The sequence below is a fragment of the Chiloscyllium plagiosum genome, chromosome 27 (assembly GCF_004010195.1).
Source record: "Chiloscyllium plagiosum isolate BGI_BamShark_2017 chromosome 27, ASM401019v2, whole genome shotgun sequence".
Taxonomy (NCBI): domain Eukaryota; kingdom Metazoa; phylum Chordata; class Chondrichthyes; order Orectolobiformes; family Hemiscylliidae; genus Chiloscyllium; species Chiloscyllium plagiosum.
The window spans coordinates 47,856,615-47,884,293 of record NC_057736.1 but is presented as its reverse complement, the minus strand read 5'-3'; the positions used below and the strand labels follow the sequence as shown (position 1 = coordinate 47,884,293).

The 27,679-nt window shown below is 42.6% G+C and overlaps 1 protein-coding gene across 2 annotated transcripts in view; it reads right to left on the bottom strand.

Annotated features, from left to right (window-relative positions):
• The window catches only part of LOC122563760 (potassium voltage-gated channel subfamily KQT member 4-like), a 631,877-nt gene that overhangs the window by 10,241 nt on the left and 593,957 nt on the right, over positions 1 to 27,679 (bottom strand). For both annotated transcript variants that reach the window (XM_043717964.1, XM_043717965.1), the window contains 2 exons: positions 13,596 to 13,727; positions 12,448 to 12,583 (listed from right to left, as the gene is read on the bottom strand). In XM_043717964.1, coding sequence (XP_043573899.1) covers positions 12,448 to 12,583; positions 13,596 to 13,727 — 268 coding nt within the window. The remainder of the gene's footprint in view (positions 1 to 12,447; positions 12,584 to 13,595; positions 13,728 to 27,679) is intronic.

Genomic DNA, 27,679 nt, shown 5'->3' with positions numbered 1-27,679 from the left:
AAATGTATATTGCACCCTTCCTAAAATGTGAGCCCAGAACTGGTCACATTAACTTCAGTTATGAATTTGCATCTGCAGCATAATTCCCAGTTCCTTGTTTCCTACTCCTCCAGAATAAAGGCTAACATTCCATCAGCCTTGCTTATTACTTGCTGTATGTGCTTAGCACATCTGAATGATCCATGAAGATGCAGAAATGCAGGGTAGTGAAGAGGCAAGCAATAATCAAAGTGTGACAGGAAAGGGTAGAAAATATATGCAGAAGAGTGTAGCAGAAGTTAAAACCAGAGAGAGTAATGATGGTGGAAGTTGAAGCCTAAGGCTCTTAATCTGATGTCAAAAATATCAGAAATAACAATGAAACCCTTTTACCCTCAATAACAGCCTTACAGACAGTCAAACATCAGTGAAGGGTCAATGAGTCTCAACCGCCCCAAAGTCATCAAGGTGCACTCCACAACAGTGATGTAACAAGATAGAGGAGTTGAAAGCACAAATTAAAAATAAATTAACACAGCTTGACAGCTATTACAGAGACATGGTTACAGGGTGACCAGACTCGGAGCTCAATATTCAAAGATATTCAATGTTCTGGAAGATGAAGCAAAAAAGAAAAGAAGGTAGTATAGCTTTGTTAATAAAGGAAGGTATCAGTGCAGTAACATCGATGTGTTAGATCAGTTACAGATTCAGTTTGGACAAAATAAGGAAACAAGGGAAGGAGGCCACAAGTGGGAGGCATCCACAGATCCAGACGAATTGCCTCAATGTTGGATAAAGTGGAAGGCTAGAAATAATAGAGATGTGTCAGAAGACAATTGTCGTGGATGATTTTAATTTGCATATTGACTGGACATGTCAGGTGGTTAAGGGGAGCAAGGAAGAAGAATTTGTAGAGTGCATCAGGGATTGTTTCTTAGAGCAGTACATTACAGAATCTGGATCAATGGTGCTGGAAGAGCACAGCAATTCAGGCAGCATCGAGGAGCTTCAGCAAACAGCAATTCAGGCAGCATCGAGGAGCTTCAGCAAAATCGACGTTTCGGACAAAAGCCCTTCATTCCTGATGAAGGGCTTTTGCCCAAACGTCGATTTTGCTGAAGCTCCTCGGATGATGCCTGAACTGCTGTGCTCTTCCAGCACCATTGATCCAGATTCTGGTTTCCAGCATCTGCAGTCATTGTTTTTACCCCATTACAGAATCTGTCCAGGAACAGGCTATTTTACATTTAGTAATGTATAATGAGATAGGATTAATAGGAGGTAATTAAGAATTTTTTGGGAGTAGGATCACAACATGGTAGAATTTCAGTTTAAGGGAGAAGCGGCTATGGAGGGGACGAGACTGTCACACACCACCTTCTGGAATGTGCCTGTGCAAAGGAAATCTGGAGAGGAATGAAATGGGGTTTGTTGAGATTTGTCCTGAACAGCTGTGTGACGCTGGATGCCGTGCTCAACGGTCTGTTCCCTGGAACGCACATCGAGACGAATATCAACTGTGCCTGGAGGATCATCAGTTCGGTATAAGAAGCTCTTTTGTCTGCCCAAACCTTGCTGGTCTTCTAGTTGAAGGAGTTAATCCCAAGTGAGTGTTGTAAACTGGCACATTCCAATGTCCAGGACTATGTGCTGAAGCTTGGGACAGCTGCTGCCAAGGCACAGTGGGGAAAGACCACTGTGTAAGGTCCCTCTGCCGAAGAATAAGGAGCAGGGGGGCATTCAGTAAATGGGCCCCACTATTGCCTCAGCTATAGGCCAAGAGGTTGTCTGTAAATATCGAGTATGGTGGACATCAAAGACTTAATTCGTCATCAGTAAGTGAAGAGAGTATAGATCTGAGCGGGTTCATTAACCTTCCATGTACCAAATGGAAGGGTAGCTACCTTCTCCCCTGCCCGACCCCCCCCTCCCATTTATCTCTCCACCTCAGAGGCTCTCTGCCTCATTCCTGATGAAGGGCTTTTGCCTGAAATGTCAATCGTCCTGCTCCTTGGATGCTGCCTGACCCGCTATGCTTTCCCAGCACCACTCTAATCTTGACTCTAGCCAGTAATGCCTCCATCCCCTAAATGAATAGAAAAAAACAGTGGAACCATTTGTCAAAATATTCCAGAACTCACTGGATTCTGGGAGGTACCAGCAAAATGGAAAACTGCTAATGTGACATTACTGTTCAAGAAGGGCGAGAGACAGAAAGCAGGAAACTATAGGCTAGTTTGCCTAACATCCATTGTTGGGAAAATGCAAAATTATTAAGGAAGAAATAGCTGCTCACTTAGAAAAAATTAACAGTCAAACAGTTAAAAACATAATTTGTGAAAGAGAAATCACATTTGACAAATTTGATAGAGACCTTTGAGGAAATAACAAGCAGAATATGTGGATTTGCAGAAGGCATTCAATAAGGTGCTATTGAATAAAAGGTTACTGTACAAGATAGCAGCTCATGATATTGAGGGTATATATGCCTATGAATTGAGAATTAGTTAAAATACAGAAAACAGTCACAATTTCTGGCATCTTTTTCAGGTGGAAATATGTTACTAATGGAGTGCCACAACGATCAATTCTAGAGCCTCAATTGTTTACTATGAATGACATATGTGTAACGTATCCAAATTTGTTGGATACAAAAATAGGAGGGAGGGCATGCTGTGATGGAGACAGAATGAATCTGCAAGGGTATAGAATAGAAGACATAGATTAGTATAGCAAAGTACAGGCCCTTCAGCCATCAATGTTTGCCAACCTTTTATCCTACTCTAAAATTTATAAAATGTAGAGTATGTAGGTTAGTTTAATCATCCAATGTGTCTACCAAGAGTCGCTTAAATGTCCCTAATGCATCTGACTCTACGACCACAAGTGGCAGTGCATTCCAAGCACCCTCCACTCTCTGCGGAAAAAAAACCTCCCTCTGACATCTCCCATAAACCTTCCTCCAAATACCTTAAAATTATGCTCCTTCGTGATAGCCCTCTATCAAGTTACCTCTCATCCTTCTTCGCTGCAATGAGAAAAGCCCTAGGTGCCTCAACCTTTCTTCATAACACATGCGCCCCCGTCAGGCAGCATCCTGGTAAATTTTCTCTGCACCCTCTCTAAAGCTTCCATATCCTTCTTATAATGAGGTGGCCAGAACTGAACACAAAATTCCAAATGTGGTCTAATCAGGACTTTATAGAGCTGCAGCATAATCTCTCAGCTCTTAAACTCAATCCCCCTGCTAATGAAAGTCAACACACCGTATATCTTCTTAACAACCTTATCAACTTGGGTGGCAACTTTGATTGACCTATGAATGGGGACCCTAGATCCCTCTTTTCATCCACGCTGCCAAGAATCCTGCCTTTCACCCTGTCAATTGCATTCAAATTCGACGTTCCAAAATGAATTACTTACACTTTTCCAGGTTGAACTCCATCTGCCACTTCTCAGCCCAGCTCTGCATCCTGTCAATATTCCATTGTAACCTACAAGCTTAGTATCATTGGCAAACCTACGAACCCATCCTTCCTCTTCCTCATCCAAGTAATTTATAAAAATCACAAAGAGCAGAGGTCCCAAACAGATCCCTGCGGAACACCACTGGTCACCAAGCTCCAGACTGAATACTTTCCATCAACTTCCATCTGCTGTCATCTGTAGGCCAGCCAATTCTGTATCCAGACAGCCAAATTTCCCTGTAACCCATGCCTCCTTATTTTCTGAATGATCCTGCCATGGGGAACCGTATCAAACGCCTAGCTAAAATCCATGGGCATCACATCCACTGTTCTATCTTCACCAATGTGTTCTGTCACATCCTCAAAGAATTCAGTCAGGCTTGTGAGGCATGACCTGCCCCTCACAAAGCCATGCTGACTATTTAAACTATGGCTTTCCAAATAATCATACTTCCTGTGTCTCAGGATTCTCTCCAATATTTTGCCCACCACCGACACAAGACTGACTGGTCTGTAATTCCCAGTGTTATCCCTATTCCCTTTCTTGAACAGGCGAAAAACATTTGCCATCCTCCAATGATTAGGTACACACACACTAGTGGACAGTGAAGATGCAAAGATCATTGCCAAAGGTAGGTTGAATGAATGGGCATAAATTTGCCAGATGGAGTTTAACATAGAAAAGTGTTAAGTCATACACTTTGGTAGGAAGAATCAGAAGGCATATTATTATTTAAATGAAATCCAATAAAACATGGTAAAGAGGGATCGAGGTGTTCTTTTGCATGAAATGCAAAACATTAGCATGCAGGTGCAGCAAGTAATTAAAAAGACAAATGTAATTTTGGTCTTTATTGCTTGGAGCTTGAAGATTAAAAATAGTCTTATTATAACTGCTCAAAGCTGAGCGTGAGGCTGAGTGCTGTGTTCATGTTTAGTCTCTGGATTTAAAGAAAAGATACATTGACATTGGAGGAATATTGAAAAGAGATTGACATGGTTGATTCCTGGGATGGAGGGGCTGACTTATTGCGAATGGCTAAACAAGTTAGGCTTTTCATCAATAGAGCTAAAAAAACTGAGGAGTGATCTTACTAAAACACACAAAATTCTGAGGTGGCTTAGCAAGGTAGACTTTGGGAAGATGTTGGGGGGGGAGTAAGGAGTGGAGCTGGAAAAAGCACAGCTGGTCAAGCAGCATCGGGGAGAGGGGGAGGAGTCAGCGTTTCAGGTTGGAACCTTTTATCAGGGCTGGGGAGGGAAAGGGAGCTGCAAAATAAATAGAGGGAGGAGGGGTGGGGCTGGGGGAAAGGTGGGTGGGATGGCGACTTATTGGTGCAGATAGGAAGTGACTGTGATTGGTCAGTGGGAAGGATGAAGCAGAGAGGTGGGAAGGAAGATGGACAAATCCAGTCAAGTTAAGGGGGGCAGGGTGGAGAGGGAGGCCTGGGTCTGGGATGAGGTGGGGGTGGAGAGATTTGAAAGCTGGTGAATTCTATGTTGAGTCTGTATGGTTGTAAGCTCCTGAGGAAGATGATGAGATGTTCTCCTTCCAGTGTGCATGTGGGCTTGTGTTGACGATGGACAACACCCAAGAAGGGCATGTTGTCGGGGGAGTGGGACTGGGAATTGAAATGGATGGCGACTGGAGATGAGCTTGATTGGAGTGTACGAACCATAAATGTTCCCTGAACCACTCTGAGTTTGCGCTCGGTCTCTCCGATGTAGAGGAGACCACATTGGGAGCAACGGATGCAATAAATCAGATTAGAGGACATGGACGTGAATCTTTGCCGGACTTGGAATGATTCTTGTGGCTTTGGACAGAGGTGAGAGGGGAGATGTGGGGACAGGTTTTGCACCTCCTGCGGCTGCAAGGGAAGGTTCCAGGTGTAGGGGAGGGGTTGGTGGGGACTGTGGACCTAATTAGGGAGTGCGGAGAGAGAGATCCCTGCGAAAAGTGGATAGGGTGGAGAGAAATATCATTTTGGTGGTAGGGTCCAACTGCAGGTGGCAGAAGTGGCGGAGGATGATGTGTTGGACTTGGGAGATGAATGGGTTGCAATGTGAAGACCAGAGGGACTCTTCCCTTGTTGTAGCTGGGAGGATTTTGAGTGAGGTCAGAGGTGCAAGAAATGGAGGAGATGCAACTGAGGGTAGTGTTGGTCGTGAGTGAGGGAAAATTACGGTCGTTGAAGTAGGAGGACGTCTAGGATGGCCTTGAGTGGAACTGCTCATCTGGGGAGCAGACATGGCTGAGGCAGAGGAATTGGGAGTATGGGATCGCATTTTGCAGGGGGTAGTGGGAGGAGGTGTAACTGAGGTACCTGTGGGACTCATTGGGCTTGTAATAGATGTCAGTGCTGAGTTGGTTGGTGGAGGTGGAGGCAGAGAGGTCCAGGAAGAGCAGGGAGGTATCAGAGATGGTCCAGGTGAATTTGAGGTCAGGGTGGAATGTGTGGGTGAAGTGGGTGAACTGTTCGAGCTTCTTGTGGGAGCACGAGGCAGCACCAATACAATCATCGATATAGCAGAGGAAAAGGTGGGTTTGGTGTCAGTGTAGCTGCAGAAGATGGACTGTTCCATGCATCCTATGAAGAGACAGGCATAGCTTGGTCCTAATTGGGCAAGTGTGGCCACCCTTCTGGTTTGTAGGAAGTGGGAGGATTGAAAGGAAAAGTTGTTAAGGGTGAGGACCTGTTCTGCCAGGCGGATATGAATGTCAGTGGAGGGGGACTAGTTGGGTCTGTGGGAGAGGAAGATACAGAGGTCCTTGAGGCCCTCTAAACATCATGTGTGGAGAAACTGGATGGTCACGCTGAAGATGAGGTGTTGGGGGCTGAGAAACTGAAAGTTGTGGAGAAGGTGTATGGCGTAGGTGGTGTGCTGAACGTAAGTGGGGAGTTCATGGACCAAACAGGACAGGACGGAATTCAAGATTGAATTTACTCTGCAATTTGAGAGGGAGAAGAAAGAATCAGAGGTAATGCTATTACAGCTGAATAAGGGCAACTACAGAGGTTTAAGGGTAGAGCTGGGTAGAACTGACTGGGAGAGGAGCATAGCAGGAAAGACACTGGAACAGCAGTGGCAGGAGTTTCTAGGAGTAATTCAGGAGACACAGCAGAGATTCATTCCGAGGGAAAAGAAGCGTGATATCGAAGATGAGGCAACCATGGCTGACCAGGGAAGTCAGGGATAGCACAAAAACAAAAGAGAAAGCATATAATGTGGCAAAGACAGAGGGAAACCAGGAGATTGGGAAGCTTACAAAGACCAACAGATGGCAACAAAAAAAGAAATAAGGAAGGAGAAGATTAAATATGAGGGTAAGCTAGTGAGTAATATAAAGGAAGACTAAGAGTTTCTTTAGGTATATAAAGAGAGGCAAAAGAGAGACAAAAGTGGATATTGGGCCACTGGAAAATGATGCTGGAGAGATAGTAGTGGGGAGCAAAGTAATGACTTAGAACTGAGTAATTACTTCGCTTTAGTCTTCATGGTTGAAGATATGAGTAATGCCCCAAAAATTCAAGAGAGTGAGGGGGCAGAGCTGAAAATGATGGCCATCACCAAGGAGAATGTGCTAGAAAACCTGAAAATGGCTAAATACCCTGGACCAGATGGACTACACCCCAGAGTTCTAAGGGAAAAAGCTGAAGAGATAGTGGAGATGTTAGTGGTGATCTTGAAGGAATCACTGGAATCAGGGATGGTTCCAGAGGACTGGTAAATCACTAGTGTGACACCCCTGTTTAAAAAGGGAGGAAGGCAAAATTACAGGCTGATTAGCCTCACCTTGGTCGTGAGTAAGATCCTGGAATCCGTTGTGAAGTATGGGATTTCTGAATACTTGAAAGTGTATGGTAAAATGGCAAAGTCAACATGGTTTCATCAAGGGAAGGTCATGCCTGAATCCTTTGAGGAAGTAACAAGCAGGTTAGACCAAGGAGAGCCAATGGATGTTATCTACCTCGACTTCAAGGTGACACATAGGAGGCTACTGAGTAAGCCAAGGGGCCATGGTGTTAGAGGCAAGGTGCTAGCACAGACAGAAGCTTGGCTGTCTGGTAGAAAGCAGAGTGGGGATAAAAGGGTCCTTCTCAGGATGGCAGCCAGTGACAAGTGGTGTTCCACAAGGCTCAATGTTGGGACGATAACTTTTCACTTTGTACATTAATGTTTTAGATGAAGGAACTGAGGGCATTCTGGCTAAGTTTGCAGACAAAACAAAGTTAGGTAGAGGGACAGGAAGCATTGAGGAGGCAGGGAGGCTGCAGGAGGATTTGGACAGGTTAGGAAATTGGACAAAGAAGTGGCAGATAGAGTACAATGTGAGAAAGTGTGAGGCCATACACTTTAGTAGGAAGAACAGAGACATGGGGTATTTTCTAAATAGGGAGAACATTCAGAAGTCTGGAAAGAGACTTGGGAGTTCTAGTCCAGGATTGTCTCAAGGTAAACTTGCAGGTTGAGTGCGTAGTTAGGAATGCAAATGCAATGATGGCATTTATTTTGAGAGGACTTGAATATAAAAGCAGGGATGTACTTCTGAGACTCTATAAGGCTCTGGTCAGACCATATTTGGAGTATTGTGCACAGGTTTGGGCTCCATACCTTAAGGAGGATGTACTGGCCCTGGAGTGTGTTCAGAGCAGGTTCACAACAATGGTCCCAGGAATGAAAAGGAACGTTTGAGGAGTCTGGCTCTACACTTGATGGAGTTTGAGGGATGAGGAGGACCTAATTAAAACACACAAAATACTGAATGGCCTGGAAACAGCAGATGTTGGGAAGATGTTTCCATTGGTAAGAGACTAGGACTCGAGGGCACATCCTTAGAGTAAAGGGAAGACCTTTTAGAATGGAGATAAGGAAAAACTTCTTCAGCCAGAGAGCGGGGAATCTATGGAATTCATTGCCACAGAAGGCTGTGGAGGCCAGGTCATTGAGTACATTTAAGACTGAGATAGATAGATTCTTGAGTATCAAGGGGATCAAGGGTTACTGAGAACAAGTGGGAGAATGGGTTTGAGAAATTTATCAGCCACAATTGAATGCTGGAGCAGACTCAATTGGCTGAATGGCCTAATTTCTGCTCGTATGTCTTACGGTCTTATAGAGATGAGTTCAGTGAGGCAGGAGCAGGCAGAGATGAATGGTAGACTGCGGCAGTCAGGTTTATGAATTTTAGGGAGAAGATGGAAGCAGGCAGTGTGGGGCTATTGGAATTATGAGGTTTGAGGCTGTGGATGGAAGATCTCCTGAGGTGATAAGATTGTGGGTGACCTTGGGGATAATGGTTTGGTGATGAGAGGTTGGTCACGATCGAAGGGGTAGTAGGAGGACGTGTCAGATTGGTAGGAGGTTGGTGTTGGGGTGGAAGGAGTGGAGGGCTGCATGTTTGGATAGGGACAGGTTGAAGTAGGTCGGGGGTAGAGGGATTGACAGCAATTGAAGATGAAGAGGTCAAGGGAGGGTAGGAAACCAGCACAGGAGGATGGAGCTTGTTGGAGAAGGGGTCTTCAGAGGGTGGGTGGGATTCATGTTTGAAGAAGTAGGCATGGAGACGGGTGGTGGCAAAAGTGCTTGACATCTAGACGTGTGAGAAATTCATTGATGTGGGAATAGTGGAATGAAAATGAGTGTTTTGCTGAGGTTTGACCGCTCATCCTCAGTGAGGAGTAGATTGGGTGGGGAGGGGGGGTGTCGAAATTGGTAAATAGCTGGCAGGTCTTGGGGTTGGAGCCTAGTGCTGAGCAAGGTGTTTCCAATAAGCGTGGAAAGCTCAAACTAGGGTCATAATCTTCCAAATTTTTCAGACCTCGGGATGTTCCTAGGGATTGGAGGGTGGTAAATGTAACTCCAGCATTTAAAAAAAAGAGAGAAAATACAGAGAAATATAGTCCATCAGTAACATCATAATTGGGATATACGCTAGAGTCTATTATAGAGGATGTAATAACAGTATTTGGAAAGCATTAATGGAATTAGACAAAAATTAGCACGGGTTTATGAAAGGCAGGCCATGCTTAACCAATCTTCTGGAAGATATAGTACATCTGGATTACAAGAAAGTTTTGATAAGGTCACTAAAAGAAGCTCGAGGACAAAATTAAAGCATAAAGCATCGGGAAAAATGTATTGGCTTACATTAAGAATTGATTAATAGACTGGAGACAGAGAGTGGGGATAAATGTATCTTTTTCCAGATGGTAGGCAGTGATTACCACAAGGGTGAGTGCTTGGGTCCCCAGATATTTACTGTAGAGATATGATCTGGATGAGGGAACCAAATGCAGTATTTCCAAATTTGCTGATGACATGAAACTAGGTAGGATTATGAATTGTGAGAAGAATGCAAGGAAGCTTCAGGGAGATCTAGATAAATAGAATGCAATATAAAGTGAATAAAGTGAATCACGGGGCGGCACGGTGGCACAGTGGTTAGCACTGCTGCCTCACAGCACCTGAGACCTGGGTTCAATTCCTGCCTCAGGCGACTGACTGTGTGGAGTTTGCACATTCTCCCCGTGTCTGCGTGGGTTTCCTCCGGGTGCTCCGGTTTCCTCCCACAATCCAAAAATGTGCAGGTTAGGTGAATTGGCCATGCTAAATTGTCCGTAGTGTTAGGTGAAGGGGTAAATGTAGGCGAATGGGTCTGGGAGGGTTGCGCTTCAGCGGGTCGGTGTGGACTTGTTGGGCCGAAGGGCCTGTTCCACACTGTAATTAATCTAATCTAATCTAAAATGGGAAGGTGCACACATTGGCATGAATGTCAGAAAGGAGAAAGTGAGGACTACAGATGCTGAATGTCAGAAAGACAGTATTATTTAAGTGGTGATGTATTAGAAAGTGTGGGTGTATAATACAATCTGGGAGTCCTTGCACATCAGACAATGAAAGTAAACAGGCAGTAGCAGCAAGCAATTAGAGAGGCAAATGGTATAGTGACCTTCACTGCAATAGCATTTGATTTCTGGTATATGCGTTTCTCAGTGCAATTACTTTGAGGACTTGGTGAGTCCACACTGCAGTATCGTGCATAGTTTTGGTCTCCCTATCTAAGAAATGATATACATGCTGTAGAGGAAGTGCAGTGAAGGTTACTTGGCTGATACCAAGGATTGAAAAGTGTGCTGCGCTTTTCCAGCACCACACTTTTCAACTCTGGTCTCCAGTGTCTGCAGTCCTCACTTTCTCCTGATACCAAGGATGGCAGGATTGACCAATAAGAGGTTGATTTGACTGGGTTTTATTTAGTAATTTAGAAGAATGTGAAGGAATTTGATTGATTCAAATAAAATTCTATAAGGGCTAGGCAGACTACATGCAGTTAGGATCTTTTCCCTGATTCGGAAGTCTAGAACCAGGGGACAAGAGATGGGGTAGACCATTTAGAACTGAGATGAGGATCAATTTCTTCACTCAGAGGGTGGTCAACTTGTGAAATTCGCTACCTCAGTAGGCTGTGGAGGCTAGGTCACTGAGTATATTCAAAAAATAAATTAATATATTTTAAGAGATTAAGTCATCATAGCAGGAAAAGGCATTGACATAGAGGATCAGCTATGACCATATTGAAAAATGGAATAAGCTGAACTGGCTGAATGGCCGAATCCAATGACATTGTCATTGCATTACCAAACCTCCTTTATTTATTTATGGGATGTGAGTGATGATGGCTAGGCCAGCATTTATTACTTATCCCTATTTGCCCTTGAGAAGGCAGTGGTTAGCTATCTTCCTGAACCACTCCAGTCCATGTGGTGTAGGTGGACCCTCAATGCTGTTAGAGAAAAAACTCTAGCATTCTGACCCAGCAACACGGAAGGAATGGCGACTTATTTCCAAATCTGGATGGTGAGTGGCACGAAGGGAAACTTGCAGATGGTGTTCTCATGTATCTGCTGCCCTTGTCCTTCTAGATGGTAGTGGTTGTGGGTTTGGAAAGTGTTGTCTCAGGATGTTACTTGCCACTTGTCAGCCAAAGCTTGAATATGGTTGAGATCTTGTTGGTGTGGAACATGGACTGCTTCAGTACCTGAGGAGTCATGAATGGTACTGAACAATGTGTAATCATTTGCAAACATTCCCATTTCTGACCTTATGATGGAGGGAAAGTCATTGATGAAGCAGCTGAAGATTGTTGGGCTAAGAACACTACCCAGGGGAACTCGTGCAAAGATCCTGGAGATAAGATGACTGATCAGCAAAAAACACAACTGCATTGCTTTCTGCTGTATATGACAGCAAACAATGGAGAATCTTCCCTCTGATTTCTACAGACTATAGTTTTGCTATGGGTCCTTAATGCCACATTCAGTCAAATGTGGTCTTGATGTTAAGGACAGTAACTCTCACCTAACCCCTTTGTAAATCAGTTCTTTTGTCAATGTTTGAACCAAGACTGTAAGTAGGTCAGGAGTTGAATTGCCCTGCTGGAACCCAAACTCAGCATCAGTGAGCAGGTTATTGGTGTTTTCTCCTCTTTCCTTGATTATATACATGAGAGAAATAGAAATGAATGCCTTAACATATAAGTGAGAGATTCTATCAGTACTGCAACATCATTTAACAAGGAGTGGACATCAAATTGAAAAGGATGACATTTAGATAGATTACCAATGGAGAATATTAGTAATAATCAGATGTGCTACATGAAGTTTAGTGGAAAATGATGGATAAAAGCTTGCTTGCTACTTCCTGAAGCTTTGGGACTTTTCCTGTAAAAACCTACTCTCTGTCCCAATACTTGTTTTATCACTGCTGGTAACGGTTCTGATTAATGTTGTTCAAAACATTTGAAGAAAATTGTGGGTACGGTTTGGGGAAGGTGCAACATCTGGCCAGACTTCCGTCTTCATATTTGAGGGCCGGGGGAAATCCTTTGATCTGCAGAACAATGAAGACTCTCCATGCCACAGATTCAGTTGGTATCAAGTGGACTATTGTGGTGTTCAGTGCAATGCTATGTTCCAACCATGGAATAAATTACCTGTTTTTCCACTTTCATCACCCGTCCCATCATGCTCAATTCATCAAAGGGTTCCAGTTCTGGTGGGACTTTCTCTCCTTTCTCACGCAACTTCTTGTCTGTGGGCATCTGACCTTTCCCAATGATTTGGTCAACTCTACAATGAAATAAAACATCAAAGTCAGCAAAACCCAAAGCCATGTCCATATTTCTTCCGGTTTATTATGCTTAAGAAATAAAAAAAGAACCCAAGGCTTGTTGCAGAACTGCCATTCTCTTGAACCTTGTTTATTGGAAATTAGTGAATGCAGTGTGCACTTTTATCCAACAATTGATATTGACGTTCAGAAATTTCAAACAACTTTCTCACTGAGTGCCTTATGTAGGAAGTCAGCATGAGTGTGCTGGGCAATGTAGTTTTTCACTTTGCCTTGCTGAAGCTTTTCAAAGCTGCAGCTAATGATGGGATGTTAAATAATTTAAATTTGAAACAATATAAAGATCTCTCTTCTAATATTATACAGGTACATGTCCTAAATTTAGCCTCCTTTTCAGGCTTAATGCAGAAAGGCTTGGTTTACTAGGCCTCAGTGAAACCTTACAATTGACAATTCCAGCATTGCTTTGTGAGTCAGTGGGAACAGGAGTGTTGGCTTTGGAGGGGATACAGTAAAGATTCATGAGAATGGCCTCAGGGATGAGAAACTTCAGTTATGCCATTAACAGGATAAGTTGAAATTGGGAGAAGAGACATTTGAGAGTGGAATTGATTGAGGTGTTCAAAATCAGGAGGGATCTTGACTGGGTACATTGGGAGATACCGTTCCCATTGGTAGATGGATCGAGAATCAAATAAAGGTAATTGGCAACAGAAGCAATTGAGATATGAGGAAAAACCTGCTCATACATGAAATGGTTAGGGTCTGCAGTGCACTGTATGAGTGTGGTGGAGGCTAGCATTCACGGCTTTCAAGAAAAAAATTGGATAAACACCCAAGGAGAAAAGTATTTGCAGGACTACAGAAAAAGCAGAGATTGTTATTGTTGCAGGGAGCCAACATGGCACAAAGAGCTGTGCTTTAATACATGTGATCACTTTCCATGACCAGCCATTAAAGTAGGGCCATTCTATGGCAGCAGATCCTTGACTGAGGTGAGAACAGACATACCTGGATTGGAGGCTCTTGATTCGGCCAAGCATATCCAGGTGACCAGCAGAATATTGCTCAATCACATCTTTTACGTCATAAGGTCGCAAAGTCTCTTTAAATTTTCTCTTTGCTACAAGAAATTTCAGAATCCTACAAGGAGAAGAAAGTGAAAAAAACATTTGGGAAATGCATCAGCAGGTGCTTTCAGATTACTTGATAGCTATAGTTTGACCTATAATTTGAACAAGAGGAACCAAGTTTACGAGCTGAGAGACCTAGAGAACTGGTATTAAACTAGATTCAACAAGGTCATGGTTAATCTTTAGCTTGAACTGGTATTAAATATTTCAATAATACCTAGAACATTCCACACCAGCATGTTCCCTTTGTTTTTCCCCCACAGTTTCTGGATTTTTCAGTTGGATTCATGATTATTAACTCAGCAGAGAGCCATACGAGTACCTGAACCATGAGAGCAAATTTGAGTGTTTCATTGCAGAAAAATGGTCTGTGATAAGACAATAGCACGAATTTAGCAAAGGAGGGCCCAAAACTAAACTGATGCAGAAAGGGAAAAGTACAATGTGAAAGTAAACAAGTCAGGAACATTAAAACAAACTTCTATAAGTATGTGAAAAGGAAAAATAGGCAAAGGGAAGTGTGGATCCATTACAGACAGAGACAGGAGAATTTATTACAGGGATTGAGTAAATCACAGAAATGTTAATCAAATACTTTGAATCTGTGTTCATAGAGGAAGGTATATAAAAAGCTGTTATAAGCAGTTGGTAACCAAGGGATTAGTGAGAATGTGGGACTGAAGGAAATTATTAGTAAAAATGTAGTACTAGAGAACTTAATCGATCGCAAATTGATAAATCTCTTTGGATCCATTGATTTCAATAGAATCTGGAAAGGCTCCTGCAGATTCTAAGGAAGCAAATGTAAGCCCACTTTTTAAGAAGGGAGGGGAGAGAAAAAGGGGGAATTGTAGACTTGCTATCCGGACATCAAAATTAGAGAAATGATAAAATCTACAATAGACACCGAAAGAAAAACAACGGTAGAGTTGGGCAGAGTCAACATGAAATGGAAACTATGTTTGGCAAAGCTGCTGGAACTTTTTAAGGACGTATCTAGCAGAATAGATAATGGGGAACGAGTTCATACTGTGTGTTTGGCTTTCTTTATGGTCCCACATAACAGGTTATTAAACAAAGGTTTGAGATATTGTCTTAATATTGCAATGTGGATTGAAAATTAGTTAATGGACAGAAAACAGAGAATAGAAATATAGAACTAATTTTCAGCATGGCAGGCTGATATTGGGGGATTGCCCTATGAGCAGTGATTGACATTTCCAACGCCCCTCCTCCAAGTCCCTCCTCCCTACCTTTTATCTTCTCCTGCTGAACACTCTCTGCTCATTCCTGAAGAAGGGCCAGGCTGATATTGGGGGATTGCCCTATGAGCAGTGATTGAGAAGACAAGTCTACATTCTTTACAGTTTAGAAGAATGATCTCATTGAAACATATAGAATACATGCAAGACTTGACAAAACAAATGTAGAATAGATGTTGTCCTTGGGCTAGAGGCGTAAGATCAGGAAATACAGCCTCAGAAGTGGGTATGTCATTTTGTATTGAAATGAAGAGGGTGGCAAATCTTTGGAATCCTCCATACCAGAGGGCTGTGCAGGATTAATCATTGAGTATATTCATGTCTGACATTGATGCATTTATGGATTTTAAAGCAATCAAGGGATTTGGGGACAATGTAGGAAACGCTAAAGATTAACCATGATCTAATTGAATGTCAGAGAAGGCTTGATGGCTGAATAGCTTACTCCTACTCCTATTTCTTATGTTTCATGTGACTGAGTACAGACCCCATTCACTGATGCAAAAGGATAACTTTCAGTACTTTCAATAATTATTTGTCAATATGGTAACTGACATGTTCATAAAACAACAGAAACAGTGAGAAAAATAAAATAATTTATAACGAGAACACTTCAACTCCAGGACATCTCTGCAAGAGTTCCTCAGGGTGGTGTCCTAGGCCCAACCATTTTCAGCTGCTTCATCAATGACCTTCCCTCCATCATAAGGTCAGAAGTGGGAGTTCACCAAAAATTGCACAGTGTTTAGCACTATTTGCAACTCCTCAGATACTGAAGCAGACTCTTCTCAAATACAACAAAATCTGGACAATACCCAAGCTTGGGCTGACAAGTGGCAAGTAATATTGCCACACAAATGCCAGATTATTACCATCACCAATTAAAAAAAAGTCTAACCACCACTCCTTGACATTCAATGGTGCTACAATAATTGACTACCGCGTTACCACATCCTGGTAGTCACCATTGACCAGAAACTCCACTGGACCCGCCACATAAACAGTGGCTATAAGAGCAGGTCAGAGGCTCGGAATACTATGAGCAACTCACCTCCTGACTCCCCAAAGCCTATCCACCAAGTCCACCTGTCCAAGGCACAATTCAGGAATGTGATAGAGTACTCCCCCACTTGCCTGGATCAGTGCAGCCACAACAATACTCTAGACGCTTGACATCATCCATGACAAAGCAGCCTACTTGATTGGTACCACATCCACAAGCATCAATCCCTCAACCACTGACAAGATGCACTGCAGACATTCACTGAAGAACCTCAGACAGCACCTTCCAACCCCATGACCACTTGCATCTAGAAGGACAAAGGGAACATCACCATCTGCAAGTTTCCCTCCAAGCGACTTACCATCCTTGCTTGGAAATATATCGCTGTTCCTTCATTGTTGCAGGGTCAAAATTCTTGATTTCCCTACCAAATGGCATTGTGGATCAACCCACAAGTGGACTGCAGTGGTTCAAGAAGGCAGCTTATCATAATTTTCTCAAGGGCAACTAGGGACTGGCAATACAGCGGCCAGACAGTGACATCCACATCCCACAAATTAATTTTTTAAAAAAATCAATAACACCCAGTGCATCAGTTATCAAGAAAAAGTTCTGTACACACTTATAGGATTGAAATTATATAACTTTGGGTCTGCTGGAATGTCAGCACACTGTCACAATGACACTCTGTTCTCTGTCAACACTATCTTCAGGGCTCAGTGATTAGCACCGCTGCCTCATAGCACCAGTGACCTGGGTTCGATTCCACCCTCAGGCAACTGTCTATGAGCTTTAATATTCATTGGTTGAATCCTACAATTGTTGAATCCTCCACAATCAACATCCTGGACCCTAGCATTGAAGTTTAGTATTAAATTGAACTGCATCTGCCATATAAATACTGTACCTACAAGAGGCTAGGAACCTTGCAGTGAGTAACTACTTTCTCCAGCATTAAATGTCAGCTCAGCCATATCCATATCCTAACAATCATCTTATTACATTCTTCATAATTATAACGCCCTCCATTTGGACAAGTTTTAATTTTTTAGACAGAGTAATATCTCAAATTCCTCTTTACATCTGTAATCCTCAGACCTGCAAAAAGGGCTCATTATAATCAGAAAAAGTTTCAAGTACAACTGTACCACCTGTCTGTTTGTTTTATTGACTGGGCATCCTACATATGAACTACAGTGCTGAGAGGGCTGCAGCTTTGAGACCATCCATTTTAAATACCCCCACACTACAGGCAAAGTTAAAAGGAAAAGATCTCTCTCACTCAGTCAATGTTGAAAAGAATCAGAACAATAGAAATTCAGCTGAGTGCAAACAAAGAATCTTAAAATCAAATGCTCAACTGTCAAGTTCAATAATATCTACCAATGTCGTCCAATAAGAGCTGCAACACTGACTTATCTGCTCGTCATGAATAATTCAGAAATTGATCTGCATTTTTAAATACCTTTTATCTTTTTGAACTCACCTCTTATTTCTACTGCATGTTTGTGTGTTACACAATTGTTTCTTTTGGTATTTAGACATTTGAAATTAATTTAGCAATTCAGTTTATTTAGTAATTAATAAACCCATTCTTTTTGTTAATTGGTTAATTTTAAAACATAGATTCATTTGGGTCTGGGAGAAAGGTATCTACAAGGGGATTCTTCTAAGTTAACCCTGAGCTGAAAATGTGTTGCTGGGAAAGCGCAGCAGGTCAGGCAGGATCCAGGGAACAGGAGAATCGACGTTTCGGGCATAAGCCCTTCTTCAGGAATGGGGAAAGTTTGTCCAGCAGGCTAAGATAAAAGGTAGGGAGGAGGGACTTGGGGGAGGGGCGTCGGAAATGTGATAGGGGGAAAGAGGTCAGCATATCCTTGGTGGAGTGGGAGGGGGAATTGAAATGTTGAGCCACAGGGTGGTTGGGTTGGTTGGTCCGGGTGTCCCAGAGGTGTTCTCTGAAAAGTTAACCCTGAGGCAATTAACTGACAGGGTGGGTAAATACAGAAGGGGAGCAAGTTCATCTCTCCAGGAACCTAATGTTTTGGGATATTACCTGTGAAACTAAAAAAAATTGGGAATCTCACCTTGGATCTCTCCTAACAAATTAGGGACTTCTGCTGTGATTTGAATCCACAGATGAAAAAACAAAACTGGAATGAGCAAATTGTTAACTTGACACCTTGTTTTAAAGCGAAAAGAACTGCAGAACTTTAGAAATGCTTACATTACGAACATTTAGGGACATTACTTTGGAGAATTTAGACATTCTGTCCCATGAACAGTTAAAAGATTGAGCAAAGTACTAGGGTTTAGAATGTCAAAAAAAGCTACAAAAATCAAAATAGTGGACAACAGTTTATGTTTGGAACAGAGGACATTGAAACAGAGAGTAATGGTAGAGAGATTAAAATTGGAGCAGCAGAAAGTAGAATTTCAAGAAAAAGAAAACACGGAGACAGTGAGAATGGAGGAAGGTAAAGAGAAAACAAGAGAGAAATGGGCAAGGAGGGAAGAGAAAGGATTTCAGGAAAAACAGCAAGAAAAGGAGTTTGAATTAAGAGAGCTTGAGCTGAGGAGCAGGAAGATACCAATGGCTCAGACTACTTATTTAATTCTGAAGCTCGAAGACTGGTAAGTAGAAGCATCTTTTTTGAGAGGAAAGCATGATAGTTCAATTGACCACCAGAACAGAAAATGTTGAAAAAACTTAGCATGTTTGGCAGCATTTGTAGAGAGAAAAACAAAGCTTACTTTGAATTTGAAGGATCACTCGTCTCAAAATGTTAACTCTGGTTATATCTCTACAGATGCTGCCTGACCTGTTGAGTTTCTCCAGCACTTTCTGGTGTTGTTTCAGATTTCCAGCATTCACAGTTCTTTGTTTTAAGTTGAGTTAAATTGGCCAGTCCACCACTGGCTCTTAGTATTGCGGAGCAGGCTGTCAGGGAAAGTGCGTGCGATTTATTCCCTATTGCTTATGCAGCAGTAAAAAGGGCTACCTGAAGTGCGTATCAGTTACTGCCAGAGGGGTAACATCTTCTGATACTCTCAGGAGACTACCTGACCAGATGTACCTGGAATTTAAAAGGTTTAAGCAATTTGCTTTTGAAGTAGGTATGGACACTTAATACAGAAACGGCATACAAAAACCAGTGCAAAATAATTCTCCATGAGTAATTTAAAAGATCAAACTCTTTCTCAATGAGAATACATCTCAGGCAGGCAGCCACATTGGCTGATGATAATAAGGTGATCCATAAATCCTGTTCTGGAAGAAATTCTTCCCTAATAAAATGGAAAGGATTGAGGTGGGAGAGTGGTAGGAAATGGGGAAATGCAGGAAATGCTAGGACTCCTCCTCAGGACAGGATAAGTAGTGCTAAAATGCAGGGTGAGGCCAAAAATCCTATGTGTTTTCAGTGCTGAAAGATATAGCATGTCCAAGCTAAAAGCTGGAGGCAGGTAGGGCAAAAGACCTCGCAGGAATTATGCAGACAATGTGTGTTAATCAGAGAGTGTATGAGACTTGGTTATGTCTCTGACTGCAGCTGCAAATCCCTGTAAGAGTATTCCTGACAGTCAGCTGAGGCCAAAGAGCAGGTTTCCAAGGATTTTGAAAGACGTGAGGACAAAACTTACAAAACTTGGACATAATCTTTCAGTCTTCCCTGGACTCTGGGGAAGCTGTCAGAAGACTGGAGAATTACAAACATTATAGCCTAGATCAAAAAAGCTTATAAGGATAAGCCCAGCAACTACAAACCAGTCAGTTGAATGTTGAGAGCGGGGAGGCTTCTAGAAACAATTATTTGGCAAGAATTAGTAGTCATGTGGAAAAAGGTGGGTGTATGAGGAAGAATCAGGATGGACTTCTGAAGGAAACATCACGTTGAACTAACTTGCTGGAGTCTTTTTTTTAAAACAGAGGTTACAGTAAGGTTTGGTGAGATTAATATTGTTGATGTTGTAAGTGTGAATTTCCAGAAGACATTTGATGCAGTACCACACAATATACTTTTGAGAAAAGTTATAGGTCATGGTGGGCGGCACGGTGGCACAGTGGTTAGCACTGCTGCCTCACAGAGCCAGAGACCCGGGTTCAATTCCCGACTCAGGCGACTGACTGTGTGGAGTTTGCACATTCTCCCCGTGTCTGCGTGGGTTTCCTCCGGGTGCTCCAGTTTCCTCCCGCAGGTGAATTGGCCATGTTAAATTGCCTGTAGTGTTAGGTAAAAGGGGTAAATGTAGGGGAATGGGTGGGTTGCATTTCGGCGGGTCGGTGTGGACTTGTTGGGCCGAAGGGCCTGTTTCCACACTGTAAGTAATCTAATGGTATAAAAGGGACAGTAGCAACACGGATACAAAGTTGGCTGAGTAATAGGAAACAGAGGGTAATGCTCTCTGGTTATTTTTCAGGCTGTAAGAAGATTTGTAGAGGATTCTCTAGGGGTCAGTATTGCATTTTCTGTGCAGGAGACAATTTCAAAGCGTGCAGCTGATATAAACTTGGCAGAATTGTAAAAATGTGAGGAAGACAGTGCAGAACTCCAGAAGGACATTGACAAGTTGCTGCAGCGGGCCAATAGGTAGCAGATGAGGTTCAACACAGAAAAGAGTGTGATATGTTTAGGTTAGAAGAGCATTGAAAGATAATACAAATAATCTCCCAAATAATAGGGAGTACAATTCTAAAGGGATGCAGGAGCACTGATCCTGTACGTATATGGGTACAGATAATTAAGATGGCAATTAAAATATACACTATCCTTGGCTTTATTAATAGGTTCATTCAGTTCAACTAGAGTGTAGTGTAATGGGTACCACGTTATAGAAAAGATGTAAATGCATCGGAGAGGGTGCAGAAGCAATTTACAAGAATGGTTCCCACAATGATAAACTTCAATTATGAGGACAGATTGAAGTAGTTGAGACTGTTCTCTTTGGAGTGATGGCGAGGAGGAGATTTGATACAGGGTTTTAAAATCTTGAGTGGGGTAGATAGAGTAGATAGGGAGAAGCTGTTCTTGCTCATAAAAGGAACAAGGATGAGAGGGCTTGGATTTAAGGTGATATGCAAAAGAAGCAAAGGTGACGTAAAACAAAAACTTTTCACTAAGTGAGTAGTTAGGGCATGGAGTGCCCTACCTGGAATTATTTTTTAAATTCATTCACAATCCAGAGGGGAGTCTAAGAATCAACCACATTGCTGTGAGTCTGGAGTCACATGTAGGCCGGATCAAGTAAGGATGGTGCATTCCCTCCCTGAAGGATATAAGTGAACCTGATGTTTTTTTTCCTGACAATCAATAATGGATTCATAGTTATCATTGGTGGTCATTCTAGATTTTGTTGAATTCAAATCCATCCATTCTGCCATGGTTGAATTTGAACCCAGGTCCCGGGGTCTAGTGCTAATAACATTAAGCCATTGCCTCCTCAATGTGGTAGAAGAAAATTCAATTGAGTCATTCAGTAAGCACTAGATAATTATTTGGATAGAAATAGTGTGCAAAGGCTTGGAAAAAAGGCAGGAGATTGGCAGTAGGTAATGCTGCTTGTTTAAAGATCTGGTGCAGGCGGGAAGGGTGAATGGCCTCCTGCACAACTATTCTGTGATTCAGTCAATTCTAATGCACTCAAAATCCACTCTTCTATTAAGTGACTGTGGTGAGTGGCATTACTTGGATTTATGTGGCTGACTTTGAGTCATAAGGTCACAGAGCGGTAACAGCACGGCAAGACACCATTCGGCCCAACTTGTCCATGCCGACCAGATATCCCAACCCAATCTAGTCACACCTGGCAGCACCAAACCCATATTCCTTCAAATCCTATCTATTCATATACCCATCCAGATGCCTTTTAAATGTTGCAATTGTACCAGCCTCCACCACTTCCTCTGGTAGCTCATTCCATACACGTACCACCCTCTGCGTGAAAAAGTTGCCCCTTAGGTCTCTTTTATATCTTTCCCCTCTCACCCTAAACCTATACCGTCTAGTTCTGGACTCCCTCACACAAGGGAAAATATTTTATCTATTTATCCTATCCATGCCTGTCATGATTTTATAAACCTCTATAAGGTTACCCCTCAGTCTCCGACGCTCCAGGGAAAACAGTCCCAGCCTATTCAGCCTCTCCCTACAGCTCAAATCCTCCAACCCTGGCAACATCTTGTAAATCTTTTCTGAACCCTTTCAAGTTTCACAACATCTTTCCGATAGGAAGGACACCAGAATTGCACGCAATATTCCAACAGTAGCCTAACCAACTGACAGCCATGTCGACGACACCAACTTTACCTCTGTCTCCACAAAGACAAACTGATCATGGGTGATTTCAATATTCAGGTGAACTGGGAAAATTGGGTTGGTAATAGATTGCAAGAAAAGGAATTTGTGGAATGCCTTTGGGCGAAACTGGATTTAGTGTTGTGCAATGAGGCAGACTTGATAAGGGAGCTGAAGGTGAAGGAACACTTAGGAGGCAGTGACCATAATATGATTGAATTTATTCTGCAATTTGAAAGGAAGAAGATAGAATCATAGGTAATGGTATTATAGCTGAGTGAAGGCAACTACAGAGGCATGAGGGAGGAGCTGGGTAGAACTTACTGGAGGATGAGCCAAGCAGGAAAGACAATGGAACAGCAATGGCAGGGGTTTCTGGGAGTAATTCAGGAGACACAGCAGAGATTAATCCCAAGGAAAATAAAACATGGTACAGGGAGGATGAGGCAACCATGGCTGACTAGGGAAGTCAGGGATAGCATAAAACCAAAGGGAAAGCATATAATGTGGCAAAAGAAAATGGGAAACCAGAGGACTGGGAAACTTACAAAGACCAACAGAAGGATGAGAGGGATTTAACTGAAGGGAGTAGATTAAATATGAGGGTAAGCTAGCCAGTAATATAAAGGAGTACTGTAAGAGTTTATTTAGATATATAAAGGCTAAAAGAGAGGCAAAAGTGGACATTGAACCGCTGGAAAATGACGCTGGACAGATAATTGTGGGAACAAGGAAATGGCTTAGAACTGAATAATTAATTCATGTCTGTCTTCTTGGTGGAAGATATGAGTAATATCCCAAAAGTTCAGGAGGCAGAACTCAGTTTGGTGGCCATCACCAAGGAGAAGGTGCTAGAAAACCCAAATGGCCTGAAAGTGGATAAATGACCTGGACCAGATGGACTAAACCCCAGGGTTCTACGGGAGATAGCTGAAGCGAAAGTGGAGGCATTAGTGGTGATCTTTCAGGAATCGCTAGACTCAGGGAGGGCTCAGAGGACTGGAAAATCACTAATGTGACAGCCCTGTTTAAAATGGGAGTAAGGTAAAACACAAAATTACATACTGATTAGTCTAACCTGGGTCAAGGGCAAGAGTGGTGCATCCTTGAAATTCATTTCGACAGAAGACTGTGGAGGCCACATCATTGTGAAAGTTGAGATTTCTGAATACTTGGAAGTGTATGGTAAAATAGGGCAAAGTCACCATGGTTTCATCAAGAGGAGGTCTGCCTGACAAACCCACCGGAATTATTTGAGGAAATAATGAGCATGTTAGACCAAGGGGAGCCAATGAATGTAATTCACCAGGACTTCAAGAAGACCTTTGGCATGGGGCTGCACAGGAGGCTACTGAGTAAGATAAGGGCTCATGGTGTTAGAGCGAAGGTGCTAGCATGGATAGAAGCTTGGCTGACTGACAGAAAGCAGAGAGTGGGGATAAAAGGGTCTTTCTCAGGGTTGCGGCCAGTGATGAGTGGTGTTCCACAAGGTTCAATGTTGGGACCACAACTTTTCACTTTATACATTAATGATCTAGATGAAGGAACTGAGAGCATTCTGGGTAAGCTTGCAGACATACAAAGATAGGTGGAGGGACAAGTAGCATTAAGGAGGCAGGGAGGCTGGAATTAGACAGGTTAGGAGAGTGGGTGAAGAAGTAGCAGATGGAGCACAATGTAGGAAAGTGTGAGGTCATATACTTTGGTAAGAAGAACGGAGGCATGGACTATTTCCTAAATGGGGAGAAAATTCAGAAGTATGAAGTGCAAAGCAACTTGGAAATTCTTGTCCAAGATTCTCTCAAGGCAAACTTAGGAGTTAGGAGTACAAATGCAATTTTGGCATTTATTTTGAGAGGACCTGAAAACAAAAGAAGGGATGTACTTCTGAGGCTCTATAAGGCTGTGGTCAGATGACATATGGAGTTGTGTGTGCAGTTTTGGGCCTCATATCTCAAGAAGGATGTACTGGCCCTGGAACGTGTTCAGAGGAGGTTCATGAGAATGGTCCCAGGAATGAAAAGCTTAACATAAGAGGTTCATTCGGAGACTCTGGATCTATACTCGGTGGAGTTTAGAAGGATGAAGGGATCTAATTAAAACCTACAGAATATTGAATAGCCTGGACAGAGTGGATGTCAGGAAGGTGTTTCCATTGGTAGGAGAGACTAGGACTAGAGGGCACAGCCTTAGAGTAAAGGGAAGACGCTTCAGAATGGAGATAAGGAGAAACATCTTCAGCCCGAGAGTGGGGAATCTTTGGAATTCATTGCCATTCAAGGTTATGGAGGCCAGGTCATTGGGTATATTTAAGACTGAGGTAGATATGTTCTTGAGTATCAAGGGGATCAATTGTTATGGGGAGAAAGTGGGAGAATGGGGTTGAGAAACCTACCGGCTGTGATTGAATGATGGAGCAGAATCGATGGGCCGAATGGCCTAATTTCTGCTCCTATGTCTTATGGTCTAATATTCAGCTTGTACAATACTACTAACCAAGATAAATGCTTCACTACCTTCATGTTGGCAGGGCAGAAGCTACTCTCAGTCTCCATTCATTGCCTCTAAGTATTTGGCCTTGAGTTAATTGTCTTTCATGCTTCCATCTCAATCAGACTCAAGGTGGAAAACATTTTGTTTGACTCCAAACTCTGCTTCTTCTTCCATGTGGCTTTCATTATCAAAATCATCTTCATCACCTCTCCACAACATTGTCTATGCTCTACCTCAACCTGTTCTGCTGCTGAAACTAAGTCCTCACCTCTTAGTGACTCCAAGAGCTCTGACTTCTCTGAACTCCCGTCATCATTCAGTACCTCAGATGGCTGGTTTCAAAAGTCCAGCTCTCATTTTCAAATTCAATCCCCTACATTAATCTGGTGCTTCTCCAACATGAGATCTCTGGACACTCTTGCTTCTCCAGTACATAGCAACAGCAGTAAACCATTCAGCCTGTTGAGCCCACCCTGCCTTCAAGACTATCACAGTTGTTCAAACACTTCAACCATTTTTACCCACCCAATCCCCATAATCAAGAATGCCATTGATAAGCAGAAATCTACAAATCTCTATCATACAAAGACTGAGTTTCTGAAGCCCTCTGTGGTAGAGAGTTCCGAAGATTCACAACTCTCAACATTTTTCCACATTAAATTTCATCAGCCGTGTTTCTGCCCAGTCAGTAAGTTTGTTCAAATCCTTCTGAAATCACTTTACATTTTCCTTATACCATACATTCCCACTTAGCTTTTTTATCATCTACAAATTTGGAAATATTAGATTTGGTCTCCACCTCCAAATCATTTATATATTGTGAACAGCTGGGGCCCAAGTATAGATTCTCGTAGTATCCTACTAATCATAGCCTGCTAACATGAGAACAACCCATTTGTTTCTAGTCTTTGATTGAAACACCTCACCTTTGCTCCCTCTGGTGTCACATGATTGCCTTTTTGTCCCATTTCTCCTCTAAACCAGACCTCAATCCTTCCTCCTTGCAAATCCCTGTTCAGCTACTAAACTCCGATCCACGGAATTCCTGGCTTCTCTCTCTTCATTGCCACCTTTCTCACTGCACTAAATACACATTCCACTTCTCATCTTGCCTCTCCATTCCCTACTGCTTCCCTAAATTCAATTTATGTCTCATATTCTAAAGGATAAGTCCTCTCTCACTGTGCAAAGATTGCTCTAAAACAGCCAATTGTATACTTGCTAAAATTCACACATTAATGTGCCACACAGTAAATCATCATAGAGTTGAGATCAATGAAACCTGCATTTCCAGAATGAGTTAACTCCATCTGAAAAATGAAACAGAAACAAATTCTGCATTCTATGCTCTGAAAGGCATTTTACTCACATTAATCCACTGACTCTTGCGTTACTCACCATGAGGTGGCGATCTCTGCTGACAACTCTCATGCTTGGCCAATTCAAAACAACATAAATTGAGTGTTGACCTACATTTCTCAGCACAAAGCAGGTGTGAAACAGAGTATTTATAAGTGACTTTGACAATGACAATCAGCACACTCGTTCCATCTAACAGGCAAAAGGCAACAAAAAAGAACACTTCTGGGGAAAAGCCAGCACAGCAAAATAACAGCAAACAGCTCTTTGCTCCTAACAACATTATATATAACTTCGCACATCTTTGTCAGCAAAGAGCAAATTCCTTTCTACAGAAAACACAAATGTTTGTAGTACTATATTAAACTTTCATTCCAGACCACCCAATCCTAGCATTGAATTTAGCCTTTGTTACAGACCACCTAATCTCAGCATGAATTGAGGCTTCATAACAGACTACCCAATCCCAGCACTGAACTAAGGTTTTGTTATAGACCCCTTTCCTGAAGAAGGGCTTATGCCCGAAACGTCGATTCTCCTGTTCCCTGGATGCTGCCTGACCTGCTGCGCTTTTCCAGCAACACATTTCCAGCTCTGATCTCCAGCATCTGCAGACCTCACTTTCTCCTTTGTTATAGACTACCCAATCCCAGCATGAACTGAGGCTTCATTATAGACCACTCAATCCCAGCATGAACTGAGGCTTCATTATAGACCACCCAATCCCAGCATGAACTGAGGCTTCATTATAGACCACCCAATCCCAGCACGAACTGAGGCTTCGTTATAGATGAAGTATCTTTACATAGTATCTTTACATAAGTTGTTCAGTCTCGCACTGTACTGAGTGTCGATACCCATACTCTTCAATCCCAGCACTGTCCTGAGTGTCCTTACAAAGAACATTCAATTACAGCACTGTCCTGAATGTCCTCACACAAGTATGATGTGGAGGTGCTGGTGTTGGACTCGGATGGACAAGATAAAAATTACAAAACACCACGTTATAGTCCAACAGGTTTGTTTGGAAGTACAAGCTTTCAGAGTGCTGCCTGACGAATGAGCAATGCTTTGAAAGCTAGTGCTTCCAAATAAACCGGTTGGACTATAACCTGGCGTTGTGTGATTTTTAACTTTGCTCACAAAATATTTAATCTCAGCACTGAGTGTCGTTATACAGATCAATCAATCCCTCCACTGTCTTCAATGTCCTTACAGATATTGTTCAATCCTAGTACTGTACTGAGTGTAGTTACACAAACCATTCAATCCCTGTTCTGAGTGCCTTCAAACACAACATTTCCAACATTGTACTGCATGACCTTAAACAGATGTTCAATCCCAGCATTGTACTGAGTGTTATAGAGTCATAAAGTCACAGAGATGTACAGCATGGAAACAGACCCTTCGGTCCAAACCGTCCATGCCGATCAGACATCCCAACACAATCTAGTCCCACCTGCCCGCACCAGGCCCATATCCCTCCAAACCTTCCTATTCATATATCAATCCAAATGCCTCTTAAATGTTGCAATTGTACCAGCCTCCACCA